Here is a 27,474-nt window from a genome sequence, read left to right on the forward strand (position 1 = left end):
ATATGGCTAGGCCCTGTACATAAATGTGCTACTAAGATAAGCAAATATAATTTTCTGCAATTTATCATCAATTAGAAGTTTAGGGCTCATTTACACCAGATGCATGTGGTTCAATGTGTATTTGGATGCATTTTACATGCATCCAGGAGGATCCCATTGAATGGATTTATAAAGTGAAAATGCAGATCAACGAACCAAGGATGTAGCATGCGGGCCTTTTTTGCCTAACACAACTTGATGCAATGTGTCAGTGTGGACAGACCCTTCTGAAAATAATGGATTTACTCACGTTCATGCATTTTACCTGTTCCTAAAAATGTAACAAAATGCACCTAGTGTAAACAAGCCCAAATGAAGAATCTGCTGCTAAAAAAAGGTCAGACAGAATTTTTAGAATAGCGGTACAGAAAAAATAGACTTTTGATTAAAGAATTTATAAAGGAAAAGAAAGACAGTAAGCAAATAAATTTGAAAGGTGTAGTCATTGCTGGTGATAAACAACAGACGGAAAAAGTGTGATGTTACTACTGTGATTCTTGGTAAAATATTAAATGACAAACTTTCTAGGGGTTTAAACAAATATGACTGGGTAGCCACACTACAATTTATTGTCTTGTGTGGAAAGTTTAATATGTACATTGTCCTCCCATATACAACACGACCCAAATGACTTTTGTTTTGTTTTTTTTTTTTGTTTTTTTGTTTTTTAACTCAAAATTGCACAGAAGACTGTTAAAAAGTACAGTAAAAATTAAAAATTTAAGTTGGTATGCTGTACACTTTCTACAATTACATTTCAGAGTGAACTAACAAGTGCAGTCTCTAAAATTTACAGTTTTCGAAGTAAAGGAATAATTAATTCAATGGAATAGGTTTATTTTATAGGTAAATGAGTAAAAATGACTGTTGAGGGCAACCTAAAAAAATATTAATATTTCACGCATTCAGACGCAAAGACTGATCTTCTCTCCGCCTAGAGGATATATCAATGTCTATTGAATCCTTTCCAACAATCAGTCTCAAACGTTTTGCTGGTGGTAGAGGAATAAAGTCATCCTCAAAATCATCATCATATTCATCTTCTACCTCTTCTTCTGATGAAGAATCCTCCATACTTTCTTCCTCATAATGATCATAGTTGTTAACTTCCATTCTGGTTCCCAGCAGAGACAATGCATCATTACAATACACACCATTTTCATAAGGTTCCTCTGGAAAGGACATTCTTGTTTCCTCGTCTCTCTTTAGCTGAATCTTTAGTTTTGTAGAACTACTACCTGATCCTGAGTTAAAACCATTGTTAAGTTTTGCTACATACAAACTGTTCTTGTCCTTTTCATGATCTTTACTCAGTTTAATGCTAATTTTGGATGAGCCCATGCCATCATTTTCCTTTTCTGCCTTGCTGCTGTTGCTGTCATGGCGTCTACGCAGAGTTAGTTTTGGAATTCCAGTGCTATTTTCAAGAATTAACTGTGCGTCATATCTTGTGATTCGTCTGCTTTTTTTACTTTTCACAGTTCTGATTGTTTCTTTTGTCCTTATTTCTGAACTGACAACAGGGCAACTATCCGAAGAGGTCCTCAGATCTTTATAATCAGCATGGCCATCAGAAACAGCATTTACAGCATCTGACTCACAATGTGAACTTACTAGGTTTGGCAAAGTATTATCCTTGCCAGAGAATTCAAAATCACAATTTGACACAGCCATATCAGCAGCCTGTTTCAAGTGTTTGCTCTGTTTAGACTTCCTTCTAGACTTACTCAGACCATTGCTCTGATGTCTATCCTCCTGTCTGTTTGAGGTGTCATGATCAAGTTCATTGTTATTTAAGGACTGTTCTTGAAAGTCAGTACAGTGCGCTGATGCAACACTTCCACCGCTGCTTCTATGAACATCTAAAGAATTTGGTGGAAGCTTAGCATCAGGCATTTCCACAGAGTTCCTTGTCCTCATAGAGCTTCGAGTTATATAGGAACAAGATGATTCACCAGGAGCACCTTTCAAAGTATTCAGTTTATATTCTCTTGCTGCATGTCTTGTTAAACAACCAGTGGTTTCTTTCAACTTTGCTGGTCCCCCGCTCTCTTTATCCCTTTTAACGGACATGTTTTTATACAACACTACTTTAGGTTCTTTAAGTACTACGTTCCCTACTTCAAGCTTTTTTGAAGTATTTCTCTGCTCTGGTCGCTTGCAGTGATTTCTCATCTTAATTTTAGAATGCAAAGGCTTTACAGGCTTTCTTAGTCTCTTTGGTACCCTGGAATTGTTTATATGAGAGAGTTTTGATGAGGTAGAAGAGGATGAAACTGGAATTTGTGACACAGACCGCTTTGTCAACGTTCTACTTTTCCCATTCTTCTTCACACCAACTGAAGATTTTCTGTTTCTGCCTGCAAAGCACAAGAGAAAAAAAAAAATTAGTAAAATTTGGGTGTGACTATGAACCAATGATTTGTGTAACATTAAAGTGGAACTTTAGTCACAAAATGCAAGTCCTGCTAGATCACTTCAGGCTGGCCACTTTTGCAGGCTCAGTTGCTCTCCAGTTATGGTACTGTGCTGAAAATCAGAGCCACGATCTGCTAACAGCCTAAAGATTTACTGCTGCTCGAGGGCTTTGGTCTTCAGCAAAATGGCAGCCTCTGGCAAGAAGAAACAGGAGCAATGCTGGAGGCAGTTTACAGCATACATTAATTTTGGTAACACCATTTTAATGTGGAATGTATGTTCCATGCTAAAACCTTTTTTTTTTTTTAGTTATGGGTAAAGCTCCACTTTAAAGAAAATCTGTCATAAGGGACAAGAAGGCTGCCATTGCTGCGTTCTCCATGTCAATAACTTGAGTGTTATGCTGCCTCATTCGTTTCTGAAATATGAGTAACTGGCTCCAGTCAAGTATGCAGATAAGGTCATATGACTCTTCCATGACTTTCCTGATAGTCGCATCTGGGTCTGGGTGAGTGAGTGAATCAAAGGTTTGTAACATGTGAGTCAGTAGAACAGCCTGAAAACTAGCAATTTCAGCAAGTCAGAAATGGCTGCTTCAAAATTTGCTTTATGACACAAATTATTTTAAACACAGAACTCCAGACAGACAGCTTTTGGTCATATCTGTTGGGAACAGAGTTACCTCTGGTGATGTTTACACCATCGTCAGATCCATAATGTCTAGTGGAAAAGTCATACTTTCATTCATGCCAGATGCTACAGTCTCGCTATACTTTCAACCAGCTGCAGCACTTATATAGGGAAGCAGTAGTATAATTGATCTGCCATTCTTCCCTTGTCTATTCGCAGAACACCTTTGTATTTTGTGCATGGTTCACAGAATATAAGGCATTCTGTTACCATACAAGGTGAGAAGAAGGCGGATAAACCGCACTACCGCTTCCCTGTATGAGAGCCAAAGCCAATCAAATGTGAAGTCTGCCTCTGCTCCCAAGCAATGTTTGTCAACCGTGCCAATTTTTCTCCCCTTGAACTACAGATCACTTTGTTCCTTATGTTATGAAGATGGGGAGCAGGAGGTGGTGCAGTTCAGCTCAGAATTCTGAAGAGCAACAGGTATTTGCAGTATTTTTAGACACAATGTATATGAAAAAAAAAAGAATTATATATATATATATATATATATATATATATATACATATACACATACACACACACACACACACACACATTTAAAACAAAAACAAAAAAAGCCATCTAATGCTTACATGAGTTAGATTTTTCCTGAGAGGTGTCTGCATCTGTGTTGGAGCTGACAGACTGACTATCTGAGTTTTTGCTGCTGTCACCAAGCTTTTTGAGTCTGTTCAAACGTTTGTCTGTTTCCCGTAATCCATACTTGCTGTTTATCACAGGACCCGGTTCATTAAGACCGACGCGCGATTTGAAAGCACCAGTTGCACGTCTAAAAAGGAGTAACAAACACATTATTGGAACTCTTCACTTGTATATCCATCAGAAATGGTTACATTTTCTTTTGTTTACTAACATAATTCAAACCAAACTGTAAAATGTAATGCTAATTACTACATGTATAGCCTTTGTAGCAAAGTTAGTTTTCTTATAATTAACTTCTCATAGTAATGTTTGTCTTGAAGGCGGATACCACCAGACTCAGAAGCTGTATGCAAATCAGAAGAGAAAACTGTGTGACAGCAGGCAGTGAATAACGGCCTGTAGTTCCTGAAATTTGTCCACAGGAAGGACCACCCTGGTCAGAATTAAAATCAGACCTAATTCAATTCCCTGGACAGGGATAGGGGGGACCTTAGGGAGTTCGAACATTACCTGAACCTTTGCAGGAATTAAATCTGCACAAGGAGACTCAGGATCTAAAAAACCTGAAAAGAACAAACTTTTTCTGGGTACCCTCAAAAAGACACATATCGTGGATCTCCTTAACGCTCACAAAAGAAGTCTAAGGGGCGGGAAAATAGGTAAGATGTCCCCCCACCCCAATAATGAGTGAGGGCAGACCTTAATTCTAAAAGGGGTCTTGTCTGCTGGTCGGGAGAAGCTAGCTCTAGGCTTACCAGACCAAGGTTGCTTGAAACCTCCCAGGGAAGATTTTAAAGGTCTATTTCCCTTATTCTCTGTCCAAGAAGAACAAAATAATTTCCTATGGGCTGAAAAGGAAGGCCTCATCTGCGACGAGGCTCCTTCCCTTTCCTTGACTGTGGCAGGAAGGTACTCTTTCCTGTCCCCCCCCCCCCCCCCGGTGATACCTTTAATGAGGTTATCCAGGGTAGCCCCTAACAGGCGATCGCCTTGAAAGGGCAGATCAATGAGAGCTTTCTTAGAGGCTTGGTCTGCGGACCAATTCTTAAGCCACAGCATGCACCTAATCACCACTGCTGGAACAGAAATTTTGGACAGCACAGGAGCTGTATCCAAAGCTGCATCACAAATAAAACTGTAGCCCATGGACCAACTGGTCAGCTAAATCAACATAAGCAGTGGAGACCTGCTCACTCCCTAGGCCCTGGCGCAAAAGCTTGGTCCATTCAGTTAGGGTCTGAGACACCAGGGCTGAGGCAAAGACTGCCCGCAATGCCAAACCAGCCATAGTAAGCATGCTGCGTGCCACAGCCTCCAATTTCCTGTCAACCGGGTCCTTAAAGGACGGGGATTCCTCTATTAGGATAATGGTTGCTTTATTCAACTTGAAAAAAGGAGGGTCCACCACTGGTGAACAAGTCCAATTTTCAAAAAGGGACTCCTCAAAAAGGTAACGTACAGCAAAACGTTTGTGGACCACAAAGGGTAATTTTGGTTGTTCGCATTCCTTACAGGAAAACCTGTCAAAATAAGGCACATAAGAAAACACCTTTGGAGTATGATGCGACATCTGCGTACCAAATGACACAGCCACGTTTGTGGCTACATCGGCCACATCCTCCATCTTAACCACCCCCCGTCCGCGCTACAGCCTATATACGGCTGCAGCGCGGACTCGAATTTTCGGGAGGCCGTTTTTAAACGGCCTCCCAGTGACACGCCCCCAGCGCGCTCCCGCGATCACAGATCGTGGTGAATGGCCAATCACAGCGGCCATTCACCACGTGATCTGGCCGTCCAATGAGCGATGATCTCATATGTAAACATAGGAGATCATCTCTCATCGCCGGCGCTCCTTCCTCACACGGAGCCTGCAGTGTGAGGAAGGAGGGGGAGCCTCACAGCGCCGGGGACACAGGAGAATGTAATCAGGGCACCGATCACCAGTGCCCTGATTACACAAGGGAAAAAACACACACACAGTGCCCCCCCATCAGTGCCCACAGTGCCCCCCATCAATGCCCACAATCAGTGCCCATAGTGCTGCTAGTCAGTGACCATCAGTGCCTGCTCATCTAGGCACTGATAAGGACTGACTGGCAGCACTATGGGCACTGAGTGTGGGCACTGATGGTGCTTCCCATCAGTGCCGCTCATCAGTGCCACCCGTCGGTGTCCAGTGCCACCCGTCAGTGCCCATCAGTGCCGCCTCTCAGTTCCCAGCAGTGCCGCCTCTCAGTGCCCAGCAGTGCGGCATATTAGTACCTCCTCATCAGTGCCCATAAGTGCCACCTCATCAGTGCCCATAAGTGCCACCTCATCAGTGCCCATAAGTGCCACCTCATCAGTGCCCATAAGTGCCACCTCATCAGTGCCCATCAGTGCAGCCTATCAGTGCCCATCAGTGCCGCCTCATCAGCGCACATCAGTGAAGGAGAAAAATTTACTCGCAGAAAATAAGAAAAACTTTTTTTTTTTTTTCAAAATTTGTCTTTATTCTTTTTTTTTGTAAAAAATAAAAAACCCAGAGATGATTAAATACCACCAAAAGAAAGCTCTATTTGTGTGAAAAAAATGATAAAAATTTCAAATGGGTACAGTGTAGCATGACCGCGCAATTGTCATTCAAAGTGTGACAGCGCTGAAAGCTGAAAATTGGCCTGGATGGGAAGGGTGTTTAAGTGCACAGAAGGCAAGTGGTTAAAGTCATACACACTGCAGTAATAAGTACGTCTACCAGAGGCTTTTCATTCGCTGCTGCGACCATGGAGGACTCATCCTAACTATCGGATGAGTCAGGGGGTGTGATATTAAGTCCCCCTGGACGAGCCGCGTACAGGGCAGCATCTGGCACCAAAAAAAAAAAATTGCTAAGACCAAAGATCCCAGCCCAGAGCCTAGGTCCTTACTCCTGACTAGACCGATTAAAACTGATTACTTAGAGCAGAGAGGGGGTTATATACACCAAGTTGAGGATAGCCCATGGGCGAAACCAGGTGTTTTTTTGTTCTGCCTAGTCCTACTCCTGGAGGAGGCAATATGACCAGTAGTTATGATTTATGGAACGCTGTGTCCATCGATGAACGAAAGAGAAATGGCAGCAGGTGCGCTTGACTGACGAGTCAATATTTGGCTATAGCAGGGGGCAGTTAGTTTACCAGAAAGGCACAAGAGAGGCTTAATAATGAGTGTCTGCAGGCAAAAGTGATGTATGGTGGAGGTTCCTTGCAAGTTTGGGGCTCCATTTCTGCAAATGGAGTTGGAGGTTTGGTCAGGATCAATGGAGTCCTCAATGCTGAAAAATGCAGGCAGATGCTTACCCATCATGCCATACCAATAGGGAGGCCTGTGAATGGCCTAAAATTCATTCTGCAGCAGAACGACCCCAAACATGCAGCCAATGTCATCAAGAACTATCTTTAGTGTAAAAAAAAAACAAAGAGTCCTGAAAGCGATAGTTTGGCCTCCACAGATCCCTGATCCCAACAACATGGAGTCTGCCTGGGATTACATGAAGAGACCTGCTGTGTGAATATCTCCTTAATAGTGCAAGTTTAGGAGATATTCACTGTACCTACAGGTAAGCCTTATCATCATTGGCTTACATGTAGATATCAGTTAAAAAAAGTGGACTTGACTTCCACTTTAACATCTTCAATAACAGATGCGAGCAGCAGCAGATGCATCAGCTTTTACTGTGGTTATCAGATTTTTTCCAGCATTGGTTGGTAACCAAACACAAACTCTTGCATGCACACAGGAAGTGGTCATTCTAAACCTGCAGGATATTACACTATTGGTATTTAACCACTTAAGGACCACCTGCCGCAGAATTACTGCGGCAGGCTGGCCCTCCTGTGCGAACCGACGCAGCTCTACGTTGGTAGCACGCCTAAAGCTAAGTGGCCCCCGCGATCGTTTCCCGCTGAGAGAGGGCGGTCGGCTATTGTAAACACAGCTGACCGTTGTTCTCTCTGGAATGATCATTTCAAAAGCCCAACCCCCATACAGTTAGAAACACTCCCCTAGGCTTACATTTAACCCCTTGATCACCCCCTGTTAACCCTTTCCCTGCCAGTGTCATTATTACAGTAACAGTGCATATTTTTAGCACTGATTACTGTAGTAATGTCACAGGTCCCCCCAAAAGTGTCCAAAATGTCAGTTAGGGGTCCAATCTGTCCATCGCAATGTTGCAGTCCCGCTAAAAATCGCAGATCACCGCCATTACTAGTAAAATAAAAAAACAATAAAAATGACAAATCTTTCCCGTAGTTAGTAGAAGCGATAACTTTTGCGCAAACCAATCAAAATACGCTTATTTCGATTTTATTTACCAAAAATATGTAGCAGAAAACAAATTGGCCTAAAATGTTAAAAAAACTTTGATTTTTAAATTGTTTTTTTTTTTGGGAATGTTATATAGCAGAATGTGAAAAATATTGTTTTTTTTCCAGAATTGTTTTGTTTATAGCGCAAAAAATAAAAAATTGCAGAGGTGATCAAATAGCACCAAAAGAAAGCTCTATTTGTGGGGAAAAAAAGGACATCAATTTTATTTAGGTACAGCCTCGCATGACCGCGCAATTGTCCGTTAAAGTAATGCAGTGCCGAATTGCAAAAAATGGCCTGGTCATTAAAGGGGCAAATCCTTCCGGTCCAGAAAGTGGTTAAGCAGAACTAACTAAGTACAAACTGCTAGACAGACTCTCTGCGTCTCCTTGCTACCAGCTGTTTATTTTCTGTGGACTGTATGGTGCATGCGCTTTGCAGTGTATGCTTAGCTGGATCCGGGTGTCAGGGATAATAAAACACCTGTGCACATGCGCAGCAGTTGCATCATCAATGGCTGAAGACCAGACCAGAAATAGCATAAATCTATGTTGGAAGAAAAAAAAAAAAAAACACACATTACCTTTCACAGGTGTAACATTCACAGAACTCATTGTTTTCTCCAAAAAAGCCATCCCCATAGTAACAAGAGATCTCTTCGCCTGGCTCAATATCACGCAGCGCTTTAACACATGCAGTGTCACGCCCAGTCGATACAAACTGGAAATCCAAAGCCAATATTTGATTACCATTCTCAGATAGGAACAAGAACAACATTCTGATAAAATGTATGCACTATTGTACATCACTTACCTTGCAATTAGGTCTGCAATCTGTAGATGGACAGGAAAACATTAAGAATTAGTATCCAAAAAGATAGACCTCTAAATTTTTCTTAACACTCTATAGGAATTGTTAGACAATAAAATAAATTCTTTCTAAAATACTGTATGTTTAAGCTACAACATGACTACATTGCACCTTAACCTTACACAGTGGCCAGACAGGATGGTACAAAGGCCGTGGCCATGATGCTTTTCTCTGCATCCACAATTCTACCCTACGACCAATTCGGCGGGTAGTTCCTCCGTCAAACCTAACCCATTAAAGTGAAGGAGGCTGCACCACAACTGGATTTTATGCGCAGGATTGAGGTGTGGTGCTGCAATCTTTCAAGGGTTAAAACAGGCAGTGAGGGGTGACATCACCTCCCAGCCATCTGTCAATTGCCCTCTGAAAAGCGATGCACAGCAGACTGATTGAGAGGGGCAGCGAACATTACCACAAGTGTAAAGATCACTCACTTTTTAGTTATATTTTAAATTACACGTCATCTGTTTATACACTTCATATGTTACCTCAGTCCAACAGAGCAATACAAGCCTGTGTAGCCAAAAGGAAAAGGAGTTAAGTGTAGCTAGGGGACATGTGACTGCATATAGCGCAAAGATCTTCCCATATAACATTATTCAAATCTCACCTAAGGGAAAGTGCTAATAAAATATGTGTACAGTAATATTGATTGATTAAAAACACACACTTTTCAAAAGAGAAATAAGGTAATAGATGTGCATGGTTTGTGATGTGCACCTTCCTGCAAAGGCTGGTTATAGGTTGGGGTGGTTGCCCCTTTTTTGTATTTGGATGAATTGGGTGCAGGGACACAATGGATGCCTTCGCTGCAGTTTTGCACTTGCTGGGCGTCCCTGTGCCTTTAAGGAGGGGTGGGCTTCCTCAAGGCATACCGCCCTCAAACTATCTATTCCTATTATGTGCTCCTACTATAGAGGCTCTGGAAATTTAGAGATGGGGCCTCAGTATATACAGAGGTCTATTGGCATAGGCACTGCAGCTTACTCATAGATTTGCAAATGTGTGTAAACAAAACCCTCTGTTTTAATTTAAACCTGTTAGACAGGGCCAATTTGGTTGTTTTGCAGGATGGCTGGTAAGTGTGCTGGGAAACCTTTTGTTTGTTTACAATAGACAAAAGATTCTATTAAAGTTTACAATCTAAAATTATAGAAGTGCCTTCCCAGATGTAATAAATCTACCAGAGAAGAGAAAACAGTGTATTCTTGCAAGTTTCAGGACATGTAAAGTTTTTAAATGCTGAATTTCACTTCTAGGAAAGGTGGAAGAATATGTGAAAAGTCCTGTAGGCAAATAAGTGAAGCGCACAACAAAGGCAGAATCTGAAAAATGAGCTCAGAAAAAGTCTGAGGAGCGATTGACTACTGACAAGTAGTGGAGCAAGGATTGAAGGCCAGGAACTCAAAATGGACTGAAGAAGTGGTTTTGGCTGGTAAGAGGGTGTCACAATAATCCTTCCTGGATACACTAAAGACAAGTTCTGGCATTTTAGCTGCTGTAACCCAAAAACATTTTATTGAACGTACCATGGTTGATGAAGGCAGCTGGCCCAAGCCACAGCTGAGCACAGTTCTTTCTTGTTGAGTACATGACACTAAAGTCATTTTCTCCATGACATAGAAGCATATTCTCTTCAGCTTCGGAAAGCTCAGCTATACATCCCACAAGGAGTTCTATTTTGTCATTGCGTTTCCTGCCACAGGATCAAATATACAAGTTTTCACTACAAGGCAATCTGCAGGTTTCTCACCAACTAGTATATTTACTACACAAAACTGCTAAGAACTACAAAAAAAAAAATTACACACATACCATTCTTTAGTTGCAACTATTTTGGCTCCATTTCGCTCAGAAGAATATCGATTGCATGGCAAGATTTCAAACCCACTGTGTGTTGCAAACATCCTCAAATAGATAAACACCTAAAAATGATAAAACAATTAGTTATAAGATAGATCTCATAACTTTTAAAAGGCCAATTCCACATTTCTTACCATGGTAAACCCACAGAGTGCAAAGACACAACCCCCTCACATAGCAGGATTGCAAGCTTTTCTCCCTGGCAGCTCCTGTCACTTTTTGAACTTGTCACAATATGCTGTGCGTGGTTCCGCCCTCAAATCTGCGTCATTTACAGAGATCAGTGAATGAATAAACAAAAATTTCTATCTGCCACTATGGCAGAAGGACTTCCTAATGATGAATGGAACACAAATGAAGTAATTCAACACAGTTGGTATCCATTTACACTTCCTGCAGCCCTTTAACTGGAGGTCCATACTTCAGTACAGTCCAGCAGTTGCAGAATGAGTCTGCAGGAGTCTGTGCCTTGCACTCATGATCCACTGATCGAGGCTGCAATACTTTGCAAGCTCCCATGCAAAAAAAAAAAAAAGGGAAATATTAACTGCATTCAACTGTATCTCACACATCTACCTGGAGTTCAACATTAGCATAGTGGTTAGAACACCCTTGCCAAAAGCACCAACAGTGGTACCCAAAAGTTCCTATGTTTGCATAGCCCCCCCTTCCACAACATGACAACATGCATTGTGTCATGGGATGTGCCCACTTTCCTCATTCCCTAATCTGGAACCAGTTTTAGAAGTCTTCATAAGCAATACTTACTGAAAGTTCTGTGTTAAATAAGGTAATATCTGGTATCTTTTAATACCTACTATGTACCAGTTATCTTAGCATTATACATTTCTAGTTACTACAAGTACAACTGATGATGACAGAAGTTGTCACAAGCCTAACTAGAAGATAAAATCTCTAACAGATTTTGAGCCCATGCTGGACAAACGCAAGACAATTCCACTGGGATCCTTTATTCATACAGAAAGCCAAAACCAGTCCACTAACTTTTCAGTTCAAAGAAACAAGGTTTCTACCCCGAGATTCATCAACACTATTAAAATTCAGAGCAGTAATGTTGACTAAGTCCAGCAACTGCACAAAGAATGGTTGTGTATTTCCCATTTTGGTTATCATTCACTGCTTATCACAACAGGGAATGACAGGTATGTAGGAAATTCTCTCCACAAACCAGGAATCAGTTTACAGGCGAGTTGCTGGTCATTATATAAAGAATCTTGTAGACAGAAAGATTGACGTACATGTTCTTTGAAATGTTTCTCCTGTGCTTTATTCTTATTAAGAAAATAGTGTCGCGACCAGTCCCCAGATATTAGATTTTTGAAGGTTTTCTCTAATTGTTCAGTTTTCTTGAAATGTTCAATCACTTCCTTTAGCTCTTCCTGCCTCCCTTTTATTGGACGAAACCTGGGGAGAAAAACAATATGTGTGCTGTAGAATTCCACAGATAGTGCCACATCACAAAAATATCATGGGAAAAAGTGCTATATTTTTTCTTAGCAGAACTAGAACTTGTTAGCTTTGGTATTGGTAAAATGGACACGAAACTGAAGCAGCAGGTGCCAGTGTTACATTACAAAGAAAACATTGCTTTCTTTATTATCTGAGCCTAGGCGTTCAATTTCCAACTGAAACGCTATCAAAATGTTGAGGTGGGTATCCAAAATGACAAAATAGGATTTTTTTTTTCTTTTGCTAAATGCTAAAGCTGCCTAATGCTAAGGATTATAAAATAATAATGTTAAAGAATCAAGAAAAAATAAACAGACAAATCTGTTTAGTTGGCTCAACAAGTACTTTATAACTGGTAAGCACAGTAAAAAATAAAAAAAAAAATTTCAGAAAGTTTTTAAACTAAAAAGTAAGGAAGGTAGGAAGGCAAAGGGAGAGGTTAACACCCTTGTTACTTCCCTTTGCGATCAAGACAGAGGTTAAATGGCATTATGCCAGGCCTTTTCCACATTCTTCAAGACATTTCTATAAAATGAATAAAGGCTGCTGCAGTGTCACTCTGTTGGATTCTATGGAATAAACCTAATCAAAGACCACCAGAGCTGAAACACATGATCAACATAAAGCAAGGCTGTAACAACCACACCAACAGTAGAAAAGGAGCTCTCCACTAGGTTCTGGGTACTTTAACAATATTGTGATGGGTAGGACTCTTTTACAAGCCAATCAAGGCAAACTAAACTGATTTGAATGAAATTGCCCCTTAGAATTTCAGCACACTGGCCATCGAACACACATGTGGTATTCTTTATGACAAAAAAAAAAAAAAAAAATAATAAAAAAAAAAAGAGTGGTGTGCTAGGGATAGGGGGGGGTAGTCATCTGGTTCACTTCCCCAGTCATATAATGTATAAGGATATCAATAAATGCACTATAAATTTCACATGAAGAATACATCCAAGGTTTCCAACTAAATAATATCTCTTACTAACTTTATAATCCGTGTGAAAAGACTCCAGCCTGGGTCCTAGGTTTAATTTTTGACCAATTTGGTTTCATTTTACACTAGTCTGCTGCAGTAACACACCCACATTAATGTGCCTAGTGTTAAAGTGGAACTAAATTAAAGCTTACAAAACATGCTCCCAGGCAGTTTATTGCAGAGGAGACTTGGAATGCTTCTTCTCCAGGAAAAAGAAAAAAAATGTAACTTGTCTGCTAGCAATTTTTTTGTGAATGTATACTGGGCTGTGCATCTACTGGGTACTGGAGTGAATTGACTCCTGTGAGCATGACATATTACATCAATCTGGGTCAGCAAACCAAGGTGACCAATTATGTTGAACTTGGAAGAAGACCGGGAAAAGATATTAATGTGAACGCCAATGGACATTGCACCGCTGAAGTGGTTCACTTTGGAAGGCTAGTCTACAAATATGTAATGTATTGCATTAAACGTCACATAAAAAAAAAAAAAAAAAACAAACAAAAAAAAACACCTGGACATGTGGCACATTAGAATTATGCTGTAAAGACATTACATTTTCAATGGGTTGCCAGCATGCACCTCAATGTAGGTGGTTTTTCTCTCCAGTGCAGTACAATGCGAGTGGATCACAATAGGTTTCCTAGGTGTGTTGGGGTGCCATTCAAATGAATGGTACAACAACAAAGCACTGCAGTATGTTTAGCGAGTTGTAAGGGGTTATAAAGCACACAATTGTACCACAATGCACTGAAATGAAAAGGCCTTTAGAATACAAAAGCATAAAAAAAAAAAAAAGGAATTTTTCACTTACCATAAAATCCCTTTCTCTGATGTTCATTGACGGAAACAGCTCCCGATATTCATAACCATTGGGTTATACTGCCCCCTACAGGAGTAGAACGCTAAGCAGAAAAGGATTCTGGCTACACTCATGGGCAGTCCCAGGGGGTATACCCCCCCTCTCACGGCTATAGCCACTCAGTTTTGTAACAAGCAGTGTCATGAGAATATTACCTCCACAGAGGGGTGGGGGCTGTGTTCGTCAATGAACATCAGAGAAACAGATTTTACAGCAAGTCAAAAATCCCATTTTCTCTTTTGTTCATTGACGGACACAGCTTCTGATATGCATAACCATTGGGACGTCTTAAAGCAGTGTTAAACATGAGGGGTGGGAACAACCAAAAAATTCCCAAGGCTAAACATTAGCCAACCAGGCAACAGGTGCTCAACCAAACAACTGGAGCCCACCTGAAAAAAACACACTTAAAAACAGCAGTCTACAAAATTTTGCAGCCAAAAGAAGCATTCGCAGATGCCAACACATCCACTTTATAAAACCAGGTGGTCCCCTTGCAAACCTGCGTCACTGATGCCTGATGACAGAAAGCCCAGGAGGCACTAAGCGCCCAAGTAGAATGCGCCTTGACAGGGAAAGAAGGAACCTGACCCCTGATGGAATAGGCCTGAACCACCGTTTGTCTGATCCATCTGGAAATGCAGAAGTGGACAACCCTTTTTGGGGGTCCATCCTTGAGCACAAAGTAAGTCTGACTTCCTGAAAGACTCTGTAGCTGCCAGGTACACCCTAATTGCCCAGACCACATGAAAGGCATGTAAGGCAATTTCCTTCAGATGTTTAGGCCTAGGACACAGGGAAGGCAACACAATGTCTTCATTCAAATGAAAATCAGACACAACTTTTGAAAGGAACGACGGACAGGGGCGAAGAATCACCTGATCCCTGTGAATCACCAGGTAAGGTGGACAGGATAACGGCACCAGTTCAGACACCCTGCGTGCAGAGGTGATAACCACTAAAAAGGCCACCTTCTGGGACAGCGTAGACAGGGAAATCTCCTGAATATTTTCAAAGGGAGGCTTCTGCAGAGCTGAAAGCACCAAATGAAGATCCCAAGGTGGCAACTGAGCCCGCACTGGAGAAACCAAATGTCGGACACCCTGAAGAAAAAAAAAAAAACGCACCAGGGAGTGTGTGGCCAAAGGTTGTTGGAAAAAGACTGCCAAAGTCAACATCTGGCCCTTGATGGTACTCCAGGCCAATTTCTGTTCAACCCCACCATTGAAGGAAGGTCAAGATCCGAGTCACTGAGAAGGAGCGAGGAAAAACCCCAAGAGACTCACAACACGCAATGTAAGTCTTCCACATACGATGGTAGATCTTCCTTGAGGTAGATTTCCTAGCTTTTAACAGTGTAGGAATCACTGACTCAGATAAATCCCTATCCTTCAGCACCTGGTGTTCAACAGCCAAGCTGTCAAAGCAAGTGACTAAAGCAGGATGAAAGATCGGTCCTTGGCGGCTTCCTCTCAAGGATCTGCTAAGGAACATCAGCGACCAGCCGCACCAGATCGGCATACCAAGCACGGTGAGGCCAGTCCGGAGCCACTAAGATGACCGGAATCCCTTCCATCCCGATCCTGCCTAGAAGTCTTGGCAGAAGACTGAGAGGAGGGAAGGAGTAAATCAGACAATACTGAGCCCACGGGGCCACCAGCGCGTCTGTGGCGTCCACCAGAGGATCCCTTGACCAAGCCACACACCTATGCACCTTTCTGTTAAACCGAGATGCTAACAGATCCACCTCGGGGTGCCCCACCTGAGACCCAGCTGATGAAACACCTCCGGATGAAGAAACCACTCCCCGTGATCCCACACCTGCCAACTGAGGTAATCCGCCTGCAATTTTCTACCCCGGAAATGTGTATGTTGGAGAGGGCTGGAACGAACTGTTCTGCCCACCTTAGAATGCTGGCTACCTCCAGAGTCGTCAGGACACTTCTGGTGCCCCCTTGGTGATTGACATAAGCCACCGCCGTGGCATTGTCCGATTGAATGCGCACTGGACAACCCTGAAGATGACCCGTTCAATTATCCAGACAGTCTGATCGCTCGGAGTTCCAAGACACTCTTACAGCATCCAAATCCCTTGAGCAGAATGCTTGGTGAGGATGCCTCCCCAGCCGGACAGGCTGGCATCCGTGGTGACCACTGTCCAATACAAGGGGAGGGAGGAATTTCCCAGCTGAAGCGCTGGAGAATGAAGCCACCATATCAGGGACTCCTTCATGCCCCGACTGCGGAGTCTTGCCCCATTTGGTCAGAATTTCCCTTTGCAGGGATCTTGTATGGAAGTTGGGAGGAAAAAACCTTGCCTGGGAACAAGAGCTAAACTCGTTCTTGTAGCCGTACCGAATGACTTCGTGGACCCACTTGTCTTGCACCAGGGAAGTCCACGGACTGGAGAAGCCCGATCTTGGCTTGCCAGACCAGGCTTGGTTAAATTCACCGGAAGAGGCCCTGAAAGGCTTCGAGCCCTTGCAGTCAACCCGAAAAACCTTATTATGAGTTGAGAAGGAAAGCCCACAGGTACGACGAGGTTCCTTTCCCTTAGTAGCCTGCGGGAGAAAAGTACTCTTCCCCCCTGTGAGACCTTTAATGATGTCATCCTGGGTCGCTCCAAACAGGCGATCTCCTTGAAAAGGAAGATCTGTCAAGGCCTTTTTTGAAGTCTGATACACAGACCAGCACTTGAGCCAAAAAACACATAGAAGGACCACTGCCAAGACAGAGGCGAGCCATCAGGGGAGCAGCATCCAAAGAGGCATCACCGATAAACTGCCACCCCTGGACCAGCTGGTCCGCCAGCTCAGCAAAGGCAGGGGGGAGCTGTTCTCCCTCAGCGTTTGCGACACTAGGACAAAGGTGAATACTGGCCTCATTGCCGAACCAGCCAGAGTGTTCATAGTGCAGGCCACAGCCTCAGCCTCCGCCTTCCAGTCAGCCGGATACTTAAAGGCCAGGGACTCTCAACTGGAATCATTGTTGTCTTGTTTAATCTGTAAACCGGAAGGTCTACCACTGGCGGCACAGTCCACTTCTTAAGAAGGGACTTCTCATAGGTGTATCGCCTAGTAAAGCGCTTAGGTACCCCACTTCTTAGCGACAAATCTGTCAAAATAGGCGGGGAAAGGAAACACCTTTGCAGCTTTGGATGTCTTGTGAGTGCCAAAGGGCACCTGCGCCTCTGTCGCAGCTTCAGCTGCATCCTCCATCTTCAGGGTCTCACGCACAGATACAATAAGTGCATCCACCGGTGCCTTTTCGTGCACAGTTGCCGACATAGAGGAATCATTCTCACTACCAGAGGATTCAAGGCGCGTGGTTGAATCAGCGGCTGAATCAGATTTAGGGTCTGATGAGACCCATCGCCCGCAAGCCACCTCCACCCTGGACAAAAGGGACTCCAGGACCGCTGTCAGTGCATGGATGGATAGTTGGGTCCTGGAGGGCCCCACAGCTTCAGAGAGGGGATCCGGTAGGGAAATATGCTCCAAAGACGTCACGATTTACCAGGGGGACCACAAAAAAAAAAAAAAAAAAAAAAAAGTGTCAGACACTGCTAAGGGTTAACCCCCGCCGTGCTGGCAGTTCCACCCGGTCACCAGGCACAAAGCACCAATCGATCTGCAGCAGAGAGGGAGAGGACCCCACCAGACTCCCCACCCACAGAAACAGGCACCTGCAGCCACCAGGAGAATCTGCACTACACGTGCAGTGATCAGGAAGTAAAATGATTCAGGAGTGAGCACCAGGGGATGAGGAGGGGCTCCCACCGCCGAAATCACCGCCCACAGGGGCACTCCACTGTCTTGGCCGCCGCTACTTCCAATGGCAAACCACAAGAAAATGGCCACCAAACTACACAAACATGGTATAGAAACACACAGGCAACAACAAAATGGCGGCCCCGCGCGGCACTATGAGGCTTACAGAGACACATGAGGGAGACCAGGCCTCAAGGACAGACTTAGGCAGGACAGGGGCCCTGGTAGAGGCCCCCCCGCACAATTGATCGTCTAGTCGCCAGCGGCACACCCCCCCCCCCGGCCCCCATCGGCATTTAGCCCCCATCCCAGGAAAGTGGCCAGAACACCCAAATAGCACCAGCGTGGAGGGGGGGTCAGGATGGGGGACGTGGCAAGGGGCGGTGCCTGCGGGAAGGAGGGGAACCTGGGGGTCCGACCGTCCCAAGGAGGGGGGGGTGGTCGACAGCTACTCACCATACAAGGAACCAGGCAGGCACCGCTCCAGACAGAACCCCTCTCCATCGAAATGGGGGGCTTTTGACAAGGAGGAACGCTGCGACACAGGCCGAGATCCGGTCGTATGCGACCCTGCAAGGCATTTAACTTGCAGGCCAGCCCCTTCCAGTGGGGCTATGTCGCGGCAAACCTAGCGTGGAGCTGGGGTCTGCGCATGCTCGCTGGACACACTGGGGTGACCACTGAATCTAGATTATCCTGCCCGTCGCCCAGTCTGGCAGTTGATTGTAGATATCACAGGAAAAAAAAAATTTCTATCTAAAATATTTTTGCCAGGACCAAAGACCCTAGGAAGGAAATAGGTCCTTATACTCCTGACTAGGCAGAAAAAAATAGTCTATAGCAGACTGCCCATGAGTGTAGCCAGAATTATTTTCTGCCTAGTGTCTTACTCCTGAAGGGGGCAGTATAACCCAATGGTTATGAATATCAGAAGCTGTGTCTGTCAATGAACGAAAGAGAAAACATAGTTTTTATTCAATGCAATCAAAATTCAAACAATGGTGGGCCAGGAAAGGTATCCAACCTGTGTGCTATATAGTTTGGGGATTTAGAGGTTTCTGATGAGGTATTACTCCCAGAATTTATGGCAGATGAAGGTTCACAAGGAATGGCAGTGACAGTGGCAGTAACATCAGTTATCTTTAAAATGGATTCCAATTATGTATTCTGGGGTAGCCCTAGGTTGACTAAATGTTACCAAAAGGATACCAACCTGATATGACAGCTAAATATCAGGATTTAGGAGAACAGTAGTTGCAGAGGCGATAAAGAAATTGTCACCTTCACAGCCGCATTATTGCTGGCGTCACTAGGCCGCTCTGCCACCAGACATGGCCACACAGTATACAAGATAAAAAGTAGACAAAGCCAGCAATCACCTTTTCAATTGCGATTTTTCATTTTTTTTTTCTCTGAAGCAAAATTTTAAGAATTTGCTACCTTGTATTCATTTTGTGAGTCTGAAACCCTAGGTAGGGGTCCAGCACCAGACTTGTTGCAAGGTCATCATTTTCGCAGAGCTCTTTAGCGGTCATCCCCGATGAAGGTACATAGCGGCTCTGAGTTTCAAAAACAACATGTGTAGATCCACCACTACCTACAAAAATACACAAATATTTGTTTAACACAGGAAACTTAAAAGAAAAAAATTTTATATAAAAATAATAATAATAATAATAATAATAATAATGTAATGTAAAGACTATAACAGACTAGAAAAAAAAATAATGAAAAATGACAGTGACATTTATATAGAAAAAAGGCATACTTACACCTGCTTGATCTTCTATCAGAAGCATTTTTAGTGCCTCTTAAATTTCCTCTTCCTGATCTGTGCAGCTTAGCCCGACTCCGGTGGTGTTCATGGGACAGCCTGCTGCCATGTCTCCTGCCATTCACTACCATGTTCTTGGATTCGCCCAACCACTTCATGCCAACATTCAGCCTGGCCTAGTTGCATTTAGTCTCACTCTGAATAGGACCTGAGAATGGGTCAAATGATTGTACCTGCAAACAACAAGGTCAATTTTAGATCTATATATGCAAAGCAAAAGAAAAAAAAAAAAAAACACATATAAAAACTGGATTTTACCTATTGTAAAATCCTTTTCTTCTAAGTTTATTGAGGGACACAGGATTCAGAGACAAATAGGCTATACAGCTGCCTACAGGAACATTGAGACACTGGTAAACAATACCAGTGATCAGCCAGGTATAACCCCTTACAGACCCAGCATGTCTTATTTATGTAACAAAGTAGTGCAAAGAGTGGGGCTATAAATACAGAGGGGTGTGGCATGTATCCCTCAAACGTCCAATAAAAAGGGATTTTACAATGTACAAAAAAAACACAATTTTTCTTTCTCGTTTAGAGACACAGGATTCAGAGACAACCGGGACGCCCAAAGCAGTCCTAGAGAGGGTTCTTTGGGAACAAAGGCACCAAATTCAGGGACACATACTTGCAGAGATCAAAATAAGGAATGCGAAATATCCCTATCCCAATAGGTTCAAAGGGCAGTTTTTCTTACATGCGGAGAGAATTAAAGTAATATCCCACAGGGACAATGGTAGGCACACAGGGGAAACCGCATTAGAAACACATTGAATGAAGAGTCTTAAAAAATGACTGGCATTTGGAACAAGATTGTAAGCATCGAGATCCGACTCTTGATAATACTTAGAGCCAATGGTTGATCCAGGCCTGATTGAAAAGGGTTAGAATGCGTTCCACTGAGTATTTTCTAGGCTGGAAAGTTCTCTCTTTCTTTCTTTGCACAAAGTAAAATGTATTCTGTGGGAAGTGGACTTCTTGCTTTTAAACAATGTGAGGGTCACTGATTTGGAGAGGACCCTGTCCCTCAGGACCATGGGTGTTAAAGCTAGTGGACTTCACGTGAAGTAAGATGCTAAACTGGTCCCCAGGACAAAAGATCTGGTTGATCTGGGAGAGCCCACAAAACACCTGCCAAGAGTCTGATCAGGTTAGAATACCACATCCACCTGGGCCAGCCTAGAGCTTAGAGGATCCACAGAATGCCCTCCATCTCGATCCTGCAGAGCAGAAGAAGGGAAGGCATTTAAATAGTGGAAAGAGACTCGTTTTACTGATCCCATGGACTCTGCCCAGGATAGAATACCTTCTACTCTTCTTGCCCCAGCAAGCCGGGCTGGTGCCTGATGATTCATGTATGCCACTGTCGTGATTAGAAGACACCCCTCCCTCCCAATTGAGACAGCAAGCATTGGAGAGAGATTCAAATTGTTTATACCTACAGAATGATGATTGGTAGTTGGGAATCCTTCAGAAACAAAGTCTCCTGCACCAACAAGGTGTCTAGGACTCCTCCTCAGCCGGGCAAGCTGGCATTTGTTGCATTGATTTTCCAAGAGGTCAGAAGGCAGGATTTTCCCCGACTAAGGAGCTGGATTCTTGAGCCACCAGGCCGGAGACAACTCATTTGTCCCATGTTGACAAGATGTAAAACTTGTAAGGGTCTGGAGTTACACTGGGCAAATAGTACTGCTTTGAAAGGGGCTTCATTAGCCTCGTGACTCTCATGCAAATGTGAAAATCTGGTTGACTCTTGGACTGTAGAGTTCCAAGTCTTGAAGAAGAGTTTTAAGATTTGTTTTGGAAGGAAACCTCTGGCTTAAGTCATGTCCATGATTAGACCTAGATACTCCAAGAGATGGATCCGCTCAAACACACACTTCTGAAAGTTTAGGATCCAATGGGACCATTTCAAGGTCTGAACTGTCTTGCACCATTTTGTTAGTCAGGACCTGTGCTGACTGTTCCCAAAACCGGAGGTTATCTAGATATCCAGCACTGTAGATACCCTGGAATCATAAAAAGGCAAGCACAGGAACTAGAACCTTGAGGAACACACACTGAATGGTAGGGCCATGAACTAAGAATGCTGAGGACCCACAGCTAAGGGCAGAAATCATTCATGTGCAAGATTATTAGGGACGCAAGAATGTGCCCTTGATGTCCGCAGAGGCCAGAAAATCTGTCTGAAAAAAAAGAAGGCTATGACAGACCTGACTGTTGAAGACATGCCAGGCCTTGAGATTCAAGATGCCCCCTTTTGGCTTTGAAAAAACTGTGGAAAGGTTGGAATAAAATCCTTGAAATCTTTCCAATACAGGAACTGGAGCAATTACCTCTTGCTCCAGAAGGCCTGCAAGGGCAAAAATGGAGGTCCAAAAGGCTTAAGGACAGAGGTGGCTGGTAGCAGAACTCTAGCTCAAAGCCCATGGGCCACCTCCCATACCCAGGCATCTAAGATGCTGTGCAAATGTCCACATGGACAAACAGATGTCCCCCAGCTTTGGAAAAGGGGGGGGGGGGGCACACCCTAATGTTGAAGGCTACTTCTGTGAAGAATAAGGGACCGCAGTGATACTGGGCTCCTGTCTTTGATTTGACCTTAGAGGCTAAAGCCTGGAAGAAACAAAAGGAACTCTTCACTAGAGGAAGGGTGATTCTTATCAGGCGTTTGTGGGGTGCCTTAAACCTGTAAACAGGCAGCGATGTACCAATACATTGATTTGCCTTTATAGGCCATCCGGCACAGTATATTGCGGGCAGGTGGTCCATAAGTGCTTAAACATTTGATGTTTTCTATTTGCTATTGTGAATAAAGAATGGGTTTAGTATCTAAATCCACCTGTAGATGGCGGTATATTCCAATTATCTACACTGCTCAAAAAATATAAATAAAGGAACACTTAGAAAACACATCATATCTCAATGGGGAAAAATATCATGCTGGATATCTGTACTGATATTAACTGGGTAAGGCGTAGGAACAAAAAGGATGCCCCATTGTTTGATGGAAATTAAAATTATCAACCTATAGAGGGCTGAATTCAAAGACACCCAAAAAATCAAAGTGAAAAAAATGATGTAGCAGGCTACTCCATTTTGCTGAAATTTAATTGCAGCAACACAAAAATGGTACTTAGTAGTTTGTACGGCCCCCACATGCTAGTATGCATGCATGCCAACTTCAAGGCATGCACCTAATGAGACGACGAATAGTGTCCTGGGGCATTTCCTCCCAGATCTGGACAAGGGCATTACTGAGCTACTGAAGAGACTGAGGTGCAACCTGGCGGCAACGGATGGACCAAAACAATGTCCCAGAGGTGTTCTATTGGATTTAGGTCAGGCGAGTTTGGGTCCATTCAATGGTATCAATTCCTTCATCATCCAGGAACTGGCTGCATACTCTTCGCCACATGAGGCTGGGCATTGTCATGCACCAGGAGGAACCCAGGACCCACTGCACCAGCGTAGGGTCTGACAATGGGTCCAAGGGTTTCATCCTGATATGTAATGGCAGTCAGGGTGCCATGGTCTAGCCTGTAGAGATCTGTGCAGACTATTACTGACCCACAACCAAACCAGCCATGCTGAACAATGTTACAGGCAGCATAGCGTTCCCCAGGGCTGTTACATGTTCTTGGGGTGAACCTGCTCTCATCTCAAGCACGGGTCATCAGTGGCAGACCTGCCAATTCTGGTGTTCAATGGCAAATGCCAATCAAGCTCCATGGTGCCAGGAAGTGAGCACAGGGCCCACTAGAGGATGTTGGGCCCTCAGGCCACCCTCATGAAGTCTGTTTTTGATTGTTTGGGCAGAGACATTCACACCAGTGGCCTGCTGGAGGTCATTTTGTAGGGCTCGGAGTGCTCCTCCTTTTCTGCCGTGCACAAAGGAGCAGATACCGGTCCTGATGATGGGTTAAGGAGGACCTTCTACAGCCCTGTCCAGCTCTCCTAGAAACTCCTCCATGCTCCTGAGACTGTGCTGGGAGACACAGCAAACCTAGCAATGGCCCATATTGATGTGCCATCCTGGAGGAGTTGGACTGCCTGTGCAACCTCTATAGGGTCCAGATAATGCCTCATGTTACCAGTAGTGACACTTAACCTAGTCAAATGTAAAATTAGTGAAAAACAAATCGGAAAAGATGGAGTAGAGAACAAAATGTCAGTGGCCTCCACCTGTAAAACCATTCCTGTTTTGGAGGTTGTCTTATTGCTGCCCACCTAGTGAACCTGGTAATTTCATTAACACCAAAGCAGCTGGAACTGAACAACCCCCTCTGCTACTTAACTGACCAGATCAATAGCCCATGAGTTTGATTGACTTGATGCTACATTCTGATTAAAAAGTGTTCCTTTATTTTTTTTTTTGAGGAGTGTATAAATCATGTGTCCCTGAACACACAGGAAAGAAAACAAGATTTAATAGAATCCTAAAACAAAATGCAAACATAGAAATAACCATATAAAAAGTTTTCAGCATGTCCAGACTCTCCCCTTTATATACCCAATGTAGGACCCAGCTATAGCCATGTCAATGTGACTAGTAGTGAAGTTGAACTCCAGAAAATAATTTATAAGCAGTTAAAGCAAACAGTTATTCCCTTTTGGGATAAATCATTATTATTCCCAATTGGGGAAATACACCTTTACTTGACCCAGAGAGGTAACATAAATGGTGATTAAATCTTATATAAATTTTATATATTATATATATATATATATATATATATATATAGGAATTTACTATTTGTCACCAGAGTAGGCACCCTTATTAGAATTTCTCCCTGTAACTTTTGCTCTGGTGACAACTATAACATTTTGGGTTTCCCATCACTTTCTTCCACCAAGACAAACAGGAGTGTGAATCTAACTAGCAGGGACAGGAGCATCAATTAAAACCTGATGGGAATTCTACTCCTTTCCTCCTACTCTATCCAAAACTTAAAAAAAAAAAAAAAAAAAATGCTATACATATTAATTCCATTTTAGCACAAAAACTGGCAATCTCAAAAAGGAAAAGTAAATGTATTCTACTACTGCCACCTTGTGGCTTTTTGCTGTAAACACATATAGCTAGTTGACTGTAACCCCTTCCCTGCTAACTGTACAACTTGTACTAACCCCTGCCTTAATTAATAGAACAGAATAACCAATTCAAGACCAAGATCAGTGCCAGGTGCCAGAAACGTACAGATTTTCAAGAGAGCCCCCTCTATCCATTAAAAAAAAAACAAAAAAAAAACACCAATAATAACATAGAAATATGTTAAACAAATATATTGAGGACGTGCATTATAAGAAGAAACATTGGAAGAAACTGGTGATTGTTTACTAGGCCGCATTTCATGTTACACCTTAAAAATAAAGCACACAAAAGAATTTGTACGTCACAATTTAAAGCCCTTGCCTTTAGGAAGCAAAACACATAATCAGGGCATGACACAGAAAGATCATCCCTCCCCTCACTCCGCCAGCAGCCAATGAAAGGCAACAACACAGACATGATTTAAATGTCCTGAAACCACACACCCAGATGTTCAGCCTTGCTCGATGTAGGAGTCAACGAAAAAAAAAAAAAAACAGTTCCTCATACCACTAAGTGATGACATTGTTGCTGAACTACAATGTAGATTTAGTTACAGGTTCGGTATGAACATTACAAAATAACCTTACTGTCAGCATCTGCCAACTATGAGCTTGAAGACAGAAACTCCCACAAAGCTCTTGTAGGACTGGTTTACAGGGAATGCCTTCAGTGATAGGAATAATGCAAGGCATTTTATTATTATAGGGCTGGAATAATGAAGGCATTGTGTGAATTGTTCACACACGCCATTTTAATATCTAGTCATTCCAAACTGCACTGCATTGATTAAGTCAGAATATAAACTATGTCAACCAAAAATTTAATGTCCATGAAAAGTTCACCTCCTTGGCCTTGGATCATCTGTGTAGGAGTGCTCCAAACTGTGCCCTAAAAGGGTTAATTGTGCCCACTTACAAGTACAGTTCGCTTCAGTGTGATCGCAAACCATGGACTCTCCATAGACCAAGGAGCACAGAAGCAGGGATCACTGTGGTCTGGTTATCAGAGATGATGGGAGTAAGTGGGCCCAGGAACTCACTTCTAACCCAGTGTGAGTGCAGACCAGGGAGGGGGGGGGGGGGGCAACTGTTCAGTTTAACCATCCACAGTGCAGGCGAACCCTAAATCTGGCCATTTCTTTTTTTTTTACTAATGTTCAGCCAGTGGGCTGAATGAGAAAGGATGAACAGCCACACAAGCAAGGCAAATAAAGGAATCCTCCCCGCTGGGACACTGAATTCTGACAGCGGGACCCTCCACTATCAGAATACACTAATCAGTGGCTGCAGATGGCTGATCAAGAAAAGATTTTCAACAAGCTCATTTGACAAAAGTCGATCTAACAAGAAGCATCACAGGAGCGAGCGTTCTTCTAGTTCAAACCTCCCTTCTTGATCAGTGATCTCTCTCCCATCAATGGCTGAGCTCAGGGGCAGAAAGAGCGCACTGCACATGTGCAGGAGGGTTGAATAAGGAGGAACACAAGCTCCTGTGATGCTGGGGGGGGGTTGATGGTGAGTATACACCGTGACCGTACTGACAATTAAAGTGGAACTAAACCCTCCAATCATTTTCAGCCATGGAAGCTGCAATTTTAGCTTCTATTTGATCTGCAACTGCCATGGTGCCAGTTTTGACACCAGACATTTGATGGTTGGTTTGAAGGCTTGATTGACAGCACAAGCAAATGTGACAGTTAGCCATCCCGGCCCACCAGGAATGTAACTGTTTTTTGAAACCGCTAAATCTTTGGCTTGAACTCCACTTTAAGGTGGTCATTGATGGATTGAAATTTGGCTGGTTCAGCAAGGACAGGTTGAATTGTGATCCATGTGTGGTCACTGCAGTTGAACAAAAGTCAATCTATCGATTGACTTCTGTTCAATCGCCCTGTCGGATAAAAGCCGCTCGAACAGCGCCTACAGTGCAGATCTATGTATTCTGACAGTGGAAGAATTAGGAGTTTCTCTTGTGGAGGAAAAACTCTGGACTCTTTCATCCAGGATCAAATCCAGATATTTCAAGCAATAACTTAAGCCAGTGTTCTGCGGAAAACTCCAACTTGCCAAAATCTCCAACCATGTCACTTCCAGTGACTCTTCAGCAGCAAAAATTGGAGATTTTGACGAGTTGGCTGTTTTCACTGACCACCGGCAGCGTATACACCACGGTACACGACGAGTTGGCTGTTTTCACTGACCACCGGCAGCGTATACACCACGGTACACGACGAGTTGGCTGTTTTCACTGACCACCAGCAGTGTATACACCACGGTACACGACGCGTTGGCTGTTTTCACTGACCACCGGCAGCGTATACACTACAGTACACGACGCGTTGGCTGTTTTCACTGACCACCGGCAGCGTATACACTACAGTACACGACGCGTTGGCTGTTTTCACTGAACACCAGCAGCGTATACACCACGGTACACGACGAGTTGGCTGTTTTCACTGAACACCAGCAGCGTATACACCACGGTACACGACGAGTTGGCTGTTTTCACTGACCACCGGCAGCGTATACACTACGGTACACGACGAGTTGGCTGTTTTCACTGACCTCCGGCAGCGTATACACCACGGTACACGACGAG

The 27,474-nt window shown here is 43.4% G+C and overlaps 1 protein-coding gene across 1 annotated transcript in view; it reads right to left on the minus strand.

Annotated features, from left to right (window-relative positions):
* Positions 1 to 542: 542 nt before the first annotated feature.
* Positions 543 to 27,474, minus strand: part of KMT5B (lysine methyltransferase 5B) — a 28,595-nt gene continuing 1,663 nt past the window's right edge. Inside the window, exons 3-11 of the mRNA XM_082269860.1 lie at positions 19,720 to 19,954; positions 19,388 to 19,544; positions 12,120 to 12,285; positions 10,813 to 10,922; positions 10,527 to 10,693; positions 8,941 to 8,960; positions 8,711 to 8,847; positions 3,726 to 3,922; positions 543 to 2,399 (exon numbers count right to left, since the gene is read on the minus strand). Coding sequence (XP_082125986.1) covers positions 937 to 2,399; positions 3,726 to 3,922; positions 8,711 to 8,847; positions 8,941 to 8,960; positions 10,527 to 10,693; positions 10,813 to 10,922; positions 12,120 to 12,285; positions 19,388 to 19,544; positions 19,720 to 19,879 — 2,577 coding nt within the window. The 5' untranslated portion in view covers positions 19,880 to 19,954 and the 3' untranslated portion in view covers positions 543 to 936. The remainder of the gene's footprint in view (positions 2,400 to 3,725; positions 3,923 to 8,710; positions 8,848 to 8,940; positions 8,961 to 10,526; positions 10,694 to 10,812; positions 10,923 to 12,119; positions 12,286 to 19,387; positions 19,545 to 19,719; positions 19,955 to 27,474) is intronic.

The sequence above is a fragment of the Pelophylax lessonae genome (genome assembly GCF_965119305.1).
Source record: "Pelophylax lessonae genome assembly, chromosome: 10".
Taxonomy (NCBI): Eukaryota; Metazoa; Chordata; class Amphibia; order Anura; family Ranidae; genus Pelophylax; species Pelophylax lessonae.